Here is an 11783-nt window from a genome sequence, read left to right as displayed (position 1 = left end):
ACAGCTTAAAACAACGCTGAGGAGGCAGCGCATGGCACCAAGGGGGTAGGAATGACGGCTGTGCTGCGTCACATTACGAAGGAAAGTCCCAGCTCCGGGACGGTATAACGGTATCAGTGAACACATTTTATAAGTGTTAAGTTCTGCGTGTGCAATGAGCTAAAAAAAAAGAGCTACCTTTTCCTTGTGCAGCATTACTGCTGCACAAGATGGCTCTTTCAGTAACAAACGACGGGGGGGGGGGGGGACAGGTTCCCTTACATTTAGGTTGTTGTGCCAGCGTGGCGGTCGCAGGACACATTGCCGGCTACACAGCTGGGGATCAGCTGACGTTACTGAAACCCAATAACACTGGGTCGTATGTTTTTACTGTGCAGCCTGCACTTCTGAGCCGCAACTGGCGGTGTTGGAGCCCAGGAATAGCAGGTGGTAGAATAATAGGTGGTAGAATAATAGGTGGTAGAAAGATGAACACAGCAGGAGACCTGGATGACACCCAATTACTTAATCAGGCAGAGGAGTGGCAAATTCCTGCGAGATCCAGGCCTGGTTCATTTTCAGGAAAGTAAGCCGGTCAACGTTATCGGAGGATAGTCGCATGCGACGGTCTGTTAGTACACCACCTGCGGCACTAAAGACACGTTCCGATAAGACACTAGCCGCAGGGCAAGCCAGCACCTCCAATGCATACTGGCTTAGCTCTGGCCATGTATCCAGCTTAGAGACCCACAACTTGAACGGGGAAGAGCCGTCTGGGAGTACAGTAAGAGGGCAAGCCATGTAGTCTGTCACCATCTGACGGAACCGTTGCCTCCTGCTGACTGGAGCCGCCGGTGATGGTGTAGACATTTGGGGCGGGCACACAAAAGTGTGCCAGAGTTGTGCCATACTGGACTTGCCTTGGGCAGAGGCACTGCTTCTGCTCCCTCTTTGGGCAGAGCCTCCCCCACTGCCTCGACGCACTGAGCTGCTTTGTAAAGCACTAGCAGCACTCCTCTCAGTTGGACAGGAGAAGATGATGGAATTCACCAGTGTGTCGTGGTACTCCCGCAATTTACGCTCCCGGGTCAACGCAGGGATGAGGTTTTGGACGTTGTCCCGGTAGCGAGGATCGAGGAGGGTGAACACCCAATAATCAGGCATGTTGAGAATGTGGTCGATGCGGCGGTCGTTTCTCAGGCACTGCAGCATGAAATCCACCATGTGCTGCAGAGTGCCAACTGGCCCAGAAACGCTGTCCCCTGCTTGAGACATGATCTCTGCCCGCTCGTCATCACCCTACCCTCGCTGTACACACTGACCACTGGACAATTGTGTCGCTCCCTCCTCTGGACGGAGCTCTTCCTCCTCCATTGACTCCTCCTCATCCTCCTCACAAATTGGCCCCTGCGTACCCCTTTGTGAGGAACCACGTGGCGCTGACTCTCCAGAAGCTGATGGAAAAGGTGACTCCTCATCCTCCACCTCTTCCACCACATCATCCCTTAACCCTTGCAAAGTTTGCTGAAGCAGGCAGATAAGGGGGACAGTCATGCTGACTAGTGCATCATCTGCACTTGCCATCCGCGTGGAATAATCAAAAGGACGCAAAACCTGGCAGACGTCCTTCATAGTGGCCCACTCTGTGGTTGTGAAGTCTGATCGGCGCTGACTGCGACTTCTTTGCGCCTGATGCAGCTGGTACTCCATAACTGCTTGCTGCTGCTCACACAACCGCTCCAACATATGTAACGTGGAATTCCACCGGGTAGGTAGGTCACATATGATGCGGTGTTCCGGAAGGCGGAATCGGCGCTGCAGAGCAGCAATGCGGGATCTGGCCAAGCTGGAACGCCGCAAGTGAGCACACTCTAGGCTGACCTTGTGCAGCAGGGCATCAAGATCCGGATAGTCCCTCAGAAAACTCTGCACAACCAAATTGAGCACATGTGCCAGACATGGGATGTGAGTGAGGTTGCCAAGGGCCAAAGCTGCCACCAGATTTCGGCCATTGTCACACACTACCATGCCTGGCTGGAGATTCGCTGGCAGTAACCACACATCGCTCTCCTGCTTTATGGCATTCCAGAGCTCCTGCGCTGTGTGGCTTCGATGCCCCAATGAAACTAGTTTCAAGACGGCCTGCTGATGTTTGGCCACGGCTGTGCTCATGTCGGTCATAGGTAAACGTTCACGGGTCCATGTGGGGGTGGACTGTGACGGATCCTGCAGAGAGGAATCAGAGGAACTGGTGTAAGAGGAGGAGTCGATGCGTACAGACTGGATTCCTGCAATCCTTGGAGTGGGCAGGACACGTCCTGCGCCACTCGCACGATCTGTACCTGGCTCAACAACATTAACCCAATGGGCAGTGAGGGAAACATATCGCCCCTGTCCATGCTGACTGGTCCACGCATCGGTGGTGAGGTGGACCTTGCTACTGACGGCGTTCAGTAGCGCATGTTTTATGTTTGCCTCAACATGCCTGTGCAGGGCAGGGACAGCCTGCCTGCTGAAGTAAAAGCGGCTGGGCACCTTGTACTGTGGGACTGCCAATGCCATCAAGTCACGGAAGCTGTCAGTCTCCACCAGCCTGAACGAGAGCATTTCCAGGGACAACAGTTTGGCAATGCCTGCATTCAGAGCCTGTGCTCGGGGGTGGTTGGCCGAGAATGCCCGCCTTTTCTCCCATGCCTGTACTACCGATGGCTGTAGAGTAGACTGGGAGTGTGAGGATGACTGGGAAGGTGGTGCTGTGGGTGGAATTACACAAGGTCTCTGGGAGGAAGCCAAACCAGCTGTGCGTGAGCTGGAGGAAGAGGCAACACGAGCTGAAGAGGTGGTAGCTGCCGCTGTTGGTTGGCCTACATCTTCAGTGTGTTTCTGTAACTCCACCGCGTGCCTGGTCCGCACATGTTTCCACATATTTGTGGTATTGAGGTTGCTGACATTTTTCCCTCTTTTTACTTTATGATGACACAGCTTGCATTTGACAAAACAAATGTCATCTGCAACTGTGTCAAAAAAGGACCAGGCACTGCAAGTCTTGGGAGCGCCCTTTTTGGCTTTGGAAAGAGACAGGCTCCTAACGGGTGCCAAAGTGGAGGCTACAGGCTCCGCAGTCTTCCCCCTCCCTCTCCCTCTTTGGCCCGTAAGAGGAAGCTCTTCCTCTGAGCTGCTCCCACCACCTTCCTGTTCCTCACGCCACGATGGGTCAAGGACCTCATCATCTCCACTACCCTCTGCCACCAACTGCTCCTCCTGGGTAGTCTCAGCAGCACAGTACGCACGAGAAAGCGGCACCTGAGTTTCATCATCAGATGCGTACTGCGCTGTGGTCACCGGAGGCACTGGCCCACCTGCCTCTTCAGAGTCAGAGAGAAAAAGGTGTTGGGCATCACTGCACACTGCCTCTTCTTCCATTTCTCCAATGCTGCTTGGCTGGCCCCCTGTTTCCAAGCCAAGAGATTCAGAGAACAGAAGTAGAGACGGCTCCTGTCCTGGGCTCTCTGACTGCCTGGCCAATTTGGCAGGTGGTGAAGAGACAGATGGCTGCTCTCCAGTGCTCTGTGCCTGAGAGGATGTGGCACTAACTGAAGTCGATGCCGAGGCGTTAGCTGCCATCCACCCAACAACGGCTTCAATTTGGTCTTCACGCAGCAGCGGTGCACGGCGCTCTCCGACAAAGCTGCGCATGAAGGACTGTTCCCTGCTGAAACTGAGTGACGACGAGTCACCGGCGCCCGCAGCAGGCACAGAATCACCACGTCCTCTCCCTGCTCCTCTCCCTGCTCCGCGCCCACGCCCACGTGCCTTACTCCCTGCCCTCTTCATCTTGGTTGACAGATAAAGATAAGCAGAAAAGTACTAAGGCCTTAGTGTGCTTATTCCTGTAATGCTCCTCCTAACAGGTGTAAGAAACACTAATGTTGTAAATTGTGGACTATACTTTATTATTTTTCAAATGTGGCCTACACAAGTGTTAAGTTGTGTTTGGTGAACTTAACTTTTTTTTTTGTGCAGATCGGGCTACAGAGCTAGTTTAAATCACACGGAGACCGTGCAGACAGCCGTAAACGGCGCTGCAAGGCCAAAAAACCCTCCTCTAGGTTATCCTATATAGTGTTTTTCCACTATTTAGCTGGATACAAGTGGAAAGACACTAATAGGAATTTTTTTTTTCAAATTTTAAACTGGCTGCACTATTTGAAAAAAAGGAAATTGTTTTTCAAGGTATGAGGCAGTAACGCACCCTGAGCTGAATCCAACCGGCTATGGCTGCACACAGACTACAGGGCGAGCTGCGCTCACACAGAGACCGTGCAGACAGCCGTAAACGGCGCTGCAAGGCCCCAAAAAAACCCTCTAGGTTATCCTATGTAGTGTTTTTCCACAATTGAGCTGGAGACTGGTGGAAAGACACTAATAGGAATTTTTTTTTTTTCAAATTTTAAACAGGCTGCACTATTTCAAAAAAAGGAAAATTTTTCTCAAGGTATGAGCCAGTAACGAACCCTGAGCTGAATCCAACCGGCTATGGCTGCACACAGACTACAGGGCGAGCTGGGCTCACACGGAGACCGTGCAGACAGCCGTAAACGGCGCTGCAAGGCCAAAAAACCCTCCTCTAGGTTATCCTATATAGTGTTTTTCCACTATTTAGCTGGATATGAGTGGAAAGACACTAATAGGAATTTTTTTTTTCAAATTTTAAACAGGCTGCACTATTTGAAAAAAAGGAAAATTTTTCTCAAGGTATGAGCCAGTAATGAACCCTGAGCTGAATCCAACCGGCTATGGCTGCACACAGACTACAGGGCGAGCTGGGCTCACACGGAGACCGTGCAGACAGCCGTAAACGGCGCTGCAAGGCCCAAAACCCCCCCTCTATGTTATCCTATGTAGTGTTTTTCCACAATTTAGCTGGAGACTGGTGGAAAAACACTAATAGGAAATTTGAGAAAAAAATGTGCAGCAGGCTGCACTAAGAGCAAAAAAGAACAACTGTGTGAGGCAGTGTGAACCCCCCCTGAGCTGAATACAACCGGGTATATGGCTGCACACAGACTACAGAGTGAGCTGCACACACACACACAGAGACCTTGCAGAACGCTGTTAAAACAGCGCTGCAAGGCAAGAGCAAGGTGAACAGTGAAGAACACACAGCGTTTTGCTAAATTAGCCTTTGGAAAGGAAAATAAAGCAATTAGCAAGCTCAACTGGCCCTCAGTTAGAACACAGCGTCCTGTCCCTAACTGAAATCACAGCAGAGTGAGCGCAAAATGGCGGCAGCGCTTTTTTATAGTGCAGAGTGACATCATTTCAGCAGCCAATCCAAGCCTTGCCAGTACTTACATGCCCACCATGCTAAACAGGATGTGCCCACACTTTCATTCATTCCTCATTGGCTGCTGCGTTCAATTTGAATTCTGGGAACTTCCGATTCCGGTATCCGATACGCGGGAAGTATCGGAATTCGGTATCGGAATTCCGATACCGCAAATATCGGCCGATACCCGATACTTGCGGTATCGGAATGCTCAACACTACTAGAGACACTAGAGTATAAAAAGGAAAATTAAATACAAATAATATCTCAAAGAATGGAAATTCCTTGTGAAATCCTTGAAAAACGCAAAATCACATTATTATTGATTGAATAATTTTTAGTCATTAATGTTTAAGGGTCTGATAACCTTAACCTTCGTCCGGCTGAGTAGGTACAATTGTAACTATTCCGTTTTAAAATTGCAATAACTTTTTTTTTTGAAAAGCCGTAGAGGGCTGAAATTTCATGACATCTCTGCAGTTTTGGTCCAGAATATATTGGCCAAATTTCAAAAAAATATATATGAAGGTACAATTGTACCTCTGCAGCCTGTTAACGTTGTAAAATTATGCAGCCTGACAAAGGTTAATTATTATTTATGAAAGTATAAAATTAGATCAAGAATGAAGAATTTGTGTTCTTCCAGATATCTCACGTTTTCAAATGTATTCATCATGTTCATTATTCTTGCAATTTTTTAATTATTTATTGCTTGGTTAGCAATGTATGTATTTTAAAGGTTACATCACAATGCACCTTTATGTATTATATATGTATGTTAATTATGTGCACTTCATTCTTATGCTATAATATATGCACATTGCTGCATCACTTCACTGGCATAGGTACTATTTTCAGCTATGTCCTTACCTGCTTGTGCGCATGCGGGCTGACTCTGTGCTGATCGGCGTCGCTGACGGCGTCTTTCTGTGCTTGGCCCTGCCTGTGTACAGGTTTCCCGCAGACGTCTATACGTGGGCGGGTCCCTGTGCTCGGTCGGCCCGCGCTGGTGACGCCCTCGACGACGCTGTCTTCATAGTTACGTCGGCGCGTCGTGCGCCGCTTGGAAGCAGTGCATGTACGGTACCTCTTTGGATTGGCTGGCCCGCCTTTTTAAGACAGCCTCTTGTAGTTGGAAGCCACTCCCCCGGAAGAAGGCTTGAGCGCCGAAACGCGCGTAGGGGACGGTGGACTACACAGGGGCTCCAGGCACTTTCAGGTAGTTATTATGTACAATTGACTCTTCTTTACATCCTCTTGGTTCTTGGTTGTGGATTTAGCGGTGGTGTACAGCCTCGCTGTATTGGGGTTTTTTCCTGTTCCATGGTGTGTGCCAATATTTTGGGCATTATATAAATATGATCGTTTGACACACTCTGGTAGCAAGTGGATTATACTATATTACATACACCTGTTGGTGCCTGCTCTCCCTGTGTTTGCCCACACTGGCTCTATCCCTGTCACATCCCCTGTATCTTTTATATATTTATGTGTAATAAAAGTATATATTTTTATCTTCTACTTTGGTGGTGCGTTATCTTTGTTGGAGTTCTGCTGCTTATTGCACCGTATCCTATCTGGACTTTGTTTTCCACATCTATATTCTATTTATATGTGGATGTTGGCCTTTTCGTATAGGCTTTAGTATTAGTATTAGTATCACCCAAGTTTCACACGGTCACACAGCCACTTGGTAACTGACTTTCAAAAATATGAGTTGCGGACTGCCATGGTCTTATGGCACAATACTCCGAGGGTCATCTCCACGTGGGGCTTATCAGCATCGATAATCTGTGTATGAGGCATTTTCTCTACTTATAGATTATTGTGATCTTTTAATGTTTTCATTATTTACATAATTCACTTTCTTACAAGAAAGAGACTTCAATCAGTTTCTCTTGTTTTCAGTATATTCACTAAAAATGTGTGACATCAACCAGACTGAAGTCACAGAGTTCCTGATCCTTGGATTTACCGGTCTATATAAATACAAATTTCTACTCTTCATCCTTATCTTCTTCTCTTACCTCATAATACTGGGTGGAAACCTCCTTATTATAGTGTTGGTGTCCACCAATCCCAACCTCAATACCCCAATGTTCTACTTCCTCAAGCATCTAGCTGTAGCCGATATCCTTTCCACTACGACCATTGTGCCCATGATGTTAAATATAATTCTATATGACATGAAGGAGATGCCAGTGAGGATCTGCATCTTCTATCTCCAAATGGTCGTCTTATTTGGTTATAGCCCAATTATTCTGATCGCTATAATGTCTTATGATCGGTACTTGGCCATTTGCAGCCCGATGCGCTACAATTCCATAATGCAACCTCATGTTTGTTTCAAGATGGTTCTTGGCTCCTGGTTTTGGATCTTTGTAATTTCCTTTGAGATGATTTTTGTTTGGCAGTTCGAGTTTTGTGGTAACAACGTAATAGACCACTTCTTCTGCGACTACAGGATACTTCTTGAATTGACGACCTCTGACACTAGCATCTTTACTTTGGTTGACTCTGTAATAGCCGTCATTTGCTGTGTCATCCCTTTTGCTTTAATTCTTATCAGCTATTTGAGTATTTTCTACATCATAATGACCCTGTCATCCACCAGTGGCTTGTTAAAAGCCTTCTCCACATGTGGCTCCCATCTCACCACTGTATGCATCTACTATGGAACTCTCTTCATAATTTACATGCCAACATCCAGTGACAAATCATTGAGCGCGAACAAGTTTTTATCTCTGCTGTACATTGTGGTGTCTCCAATGATGAATCCCATCATTTACAGTTTGAGGAATCAGGAGATCAGGAGAGCTCTTCAACAAATGTTCAGAAAATGTTAAGGATATACTTAAATGCAGCAGACATATTTATGAGACTATCTTAGCTGATTACTGTATTTCCAGATGGGAAAGGGAGGAACTATAAATTTGTCTTCTGGGTTTTCTTGACAGAATATTCACAATAAATCATGGATGAGATGATTCAATGACAATATTTTTTTCACTAATTATCACATTTTCTTTTTTTACACAATTCCTCTATATATATTTTTTTATTGAAGCATTCCTCCTCCTTTCAAAGTTTGTATTCACTTATAATATTGCAATCTTCCTATTATATGACACTGCGTACTTACAATTGCTCATTTTGCCCTTCTACTTAATTATTTTCTTTTCCTTTAGATCTATTACATCACGTGACTAAAAACTGATGAGCTGAAACCTTCCAAGTTCTATATGGAATCAGGTGGTCAATTTTCCGTTTATAAATCATAAGTCACCTCAAAAGTTCCTGGCAGGAGGAGGGAGCAGGGTTAGGAGTTAAAGAGGGGAAGGATTTTTGCAGGGAAAAGAGACTTCCTGCTTCTACATAGAGCAGAAAAAGGGAGAAGAATTAGCTGGGTAGAAAGGAAAAATGAACAATTGTACACATACAGTGCTGTATAATACGATAATTGCAATATATTAAGAGGATGAAAACTTTGAGGGGAAGAGGAGTGCTTCTATAACCTTGTTCATTGCTACATAGGTGAACGGTATTTATTGAAACTATAGATTGTTACATACATGAAGATATCATAGAATACAATGTTAAAATTGGAGGGGACCGCCAGGGTCATTGTGTCCTACCCCTCACTCATTGCATGAGTCACTAAACCATCTCTGTCCTGTTATGAAAGGCAATTCAGAATCACAATGGACATGGAGGTCAGAGCACATACAGTGACCTGACAATAACCCAAAATAATAGAACGAGCTCTGAGACGTGGGAACTCTGCTGACCGCAATCCCTACTCCTATCAAACCACACTAAAGGTAGCCGTGGAGCGCTCCTGACCAGAACCTAGGCGCCTCGTCACAGCCTGAGAAACTAGCTAGTCCTGAAGATAGAAAAATAAGCCTACCTTGCCTCAGAGAAATTCCCCAAAGGAAAAGGCAGCCCCCCACATATAATGACTGTGAGTAAGATGAAAACACAAACATAGAGATGAAACAGATTTAGCAAAGTGAGGCCCGACTAGCTGAACAGAACGAGGATAGGGAAGATAACTTTGCAGTCAGCACAAAAACCTATAAATAACCACGCAGAGGGGACAAAAAGACCCTCCGCACCGACTAATGGTACGGAGGTGGTCCCTCTGCGTCTCAGAGCTTCCAGCAGGCGAGAAAAACAAATAAAGCAAGCTGGACTGAAAAATAGCAACAAAATAACATAAGCAAAACTTAGCTTTGCAGAGCAGCAGGCCACAGGAATGATCCAGGGGAAAAGCAAGTCCTACACTGGAACATTGACAGGAAGCATAGATCAAAGCATCAGGTGGAGTTAAGTAGAGAAGAAGCTAACGAGCTCACCAGATCACCTGAGGGAGGAAACTCAGAAGCTGCAGTACCACTTTCCTCCACAAACGGAAGATCCCAGAGAGAATCAGCCGAAGTACCACTTGTGACCACAGGAGTGAACTCTGCCACAGAATTCACAACAGTACCCCCCCCCTTGAGGAGGGGTCACCGAACCCTCACCAGAGCCCCCAGGCCGACCAGGATGAGCCACATGAAAGGCACGAACAAGATCGGGAGCATGGACATCAGAGGCAAAAACCCAGGAATTATCTTCCTGAGCATAACCCTTCCATTTAACCAGATACTGGAGTTTCCGTCTTGAAACACGAGAATCCAAAATCTTCTCCACAATATACTCCAATTCTCCCTCCACCAAAACCGGGGCAGGAGGCTCAACAGATGGAACCATAGGTGCCACGTATCTCCGCAACAATGACCTATGGAATACGTTATGTATGGAAAAAGAATCTGGAAGGGTCAGACGAAAAGACACAGGATTAAGAACCTCAGAAATCCTATACGGACCAATAAAACGAGGTTTAAACTTAGGATAGGAAACCTTCATAGGAATATGACGAGAAGATAACCAAACCAGATCCCCAACACGAAGTCGGGGACCCACACGGCGTCTGCGATTAGCGAAAAGTTGAGCCTTCTCCTGGGACAAGGTCAAATTGTCCACTACCTGAGTCCAAATCTGCTGCAACCTGTCCACCACAGTATCCACACCAGGACAGTCCGAAGACTCAACCTGTCCAGAAGAGAAACGAGGATGGAACCCAGAATTGCAGAAAAACGGTGAAACCAAGGTAGCCGAGCTGGCCCGATTATTAAGGGCGAACTCAGCCAAAGGCAAAAAGGACACCCAGTCATCCTGATCAGCAGAAACAAAGCACCTCAGATATGTTTCCAAGGTCTGATTGGTTCGCTCGGTCTGGCCATTAGTCTGAGGATGGAAAGCCGAGGAAAAAGACAAGTCAATGCCCATCCTACCACAAAAGGCTCGCCAAAACCTCGAAACAAACTGGGAACCTCTGTCAGAAACAATATTCTCTGGAATGCCATGCAAACGAACCACATGCTGGAAGAACAAAGGCACCAAATCAGAGGAGGAAGGCAATTTAGACAAGGGTACCAGATGGACCATCTTAGAAAAGCGATCACAGACCACCCAAATGACTGACATCTTTTGAGAAACGGGAAGGTCAGAAATAAAATCCATAGGGATATGTGTCCAAGGCCTCTTCGGGACCGGCAAGGGCAAAAGCAACCCACTGGCACGAGAACAGCAGGGCTTAGCCCGAGCACAAATCCCACAGGACTGCACAAAAGTACGCACATCCCGCGACAGAGAGGGCCACCAAAAGGATCTAGTCACTAACTCTCTGGTACCAAAGATTCCAGGATGACCAGCCAACACCGAACAATGAAGTTCAGAGATAACTCTATTCGTCCACCTATCAGGGACAAACAGTTTCTCCGCTGGGCAACGATCAGGTTTATTAGCCTGAAATTTTTGCAGCACCCGCCGCAAATCAGGGGAGATGGCAGACACAATTACTCCCTCCTTGAGGATACCCGCCGGCTCAGACAAACCCGGAGAGTCGGGTACAAAACTCCTAGACAGAGCATCCGCCTTCACATTTTTAGAGCCCGGAAGGTACGAAATCACAAAAACAAAACGGGCAAAAAACAACGACCAATGAGTCAAGTTCTTATGATCAGTCAATACCACCACGCGATGCTTAGGTCCTTCAAGCCAATGACGCCACTCCTCGAATGCCCACTTCATGGCCAGCAACTCTCGGTTGCCCACATCATAATTTCGCTCAGCAGGCGAAAACTTCCTGGAAAAGAAAGCGCATGGTTTCATCACTGAGCAACCAGAACCTCTCTGTGACAAAACAGCCCCTGCTCCAATCTCAGAAGCATCAACCTCGACCTGGAACGGAAGAGAAACATCTGGTTGACACAACACAGGGGCAGAAGAAAAACGACGCTTCAACTCCTGAAAAGCTTCCACAGCAGCAGAAGACCAATTGACCACATCAGCACCCTTCTTGGTCAAATCGGTCAATGGTTTAGCAATACTAGAAAAATTGCAGATGAAGCGACGATAAAAATTAGCA

The 11783-nt window shown here is 46.9% G+C and overlaps 1 protein-coding gene across 1 annotated transcript; it reads left to right on the top strand.

Moving 5' to 3' along the window:
- Window positions 1–7230: 7230 nt before the first annotated feature.
- LOC138674747 (olfactory receptor 5G3-like) lies at window positions 7231–8154 on the top strand. Its single transcript, XM_069762562.1, has one exon. It carries the CDS (start codon window positions 7231–7233, stop codon window positions 8152–8154), a length of 924 nt encoding a protein of 307 aa, XP_069618663.1.
- Window positions 8155–11783: the final 3629 nt, after the last annotated feature.

This window comes from Ranitomeya imitator, chromosome 4 (genome assembly GCF_032444005.1).
Source record: "Ranitomeya imitator isolate aRanImi1 chromosome 4, aRanImi1.pri, whole genome shotgun sequence".
Taxonomy (NCBI): Eukaryota; Metazoa; Chordata; class Amphibia; order Anura; family Dendrobatidae; genus Ranitomeya; species Ranitomeya imitator.
Note: the sequence above shows the minus strand (reverse complement) of the source record. Positions and strands in the feature narration are given on the sequence as shown.

What these genes read in the sequence shown, in the direction of transcription:
- LOC138674747 (XM_069762562.1), top strand. Translation starts at nt 7,231, where the DNA reads ATGTGTGACATCAACCAGACTGAAGTCACAGAGTTCCTGATCCTTGGA.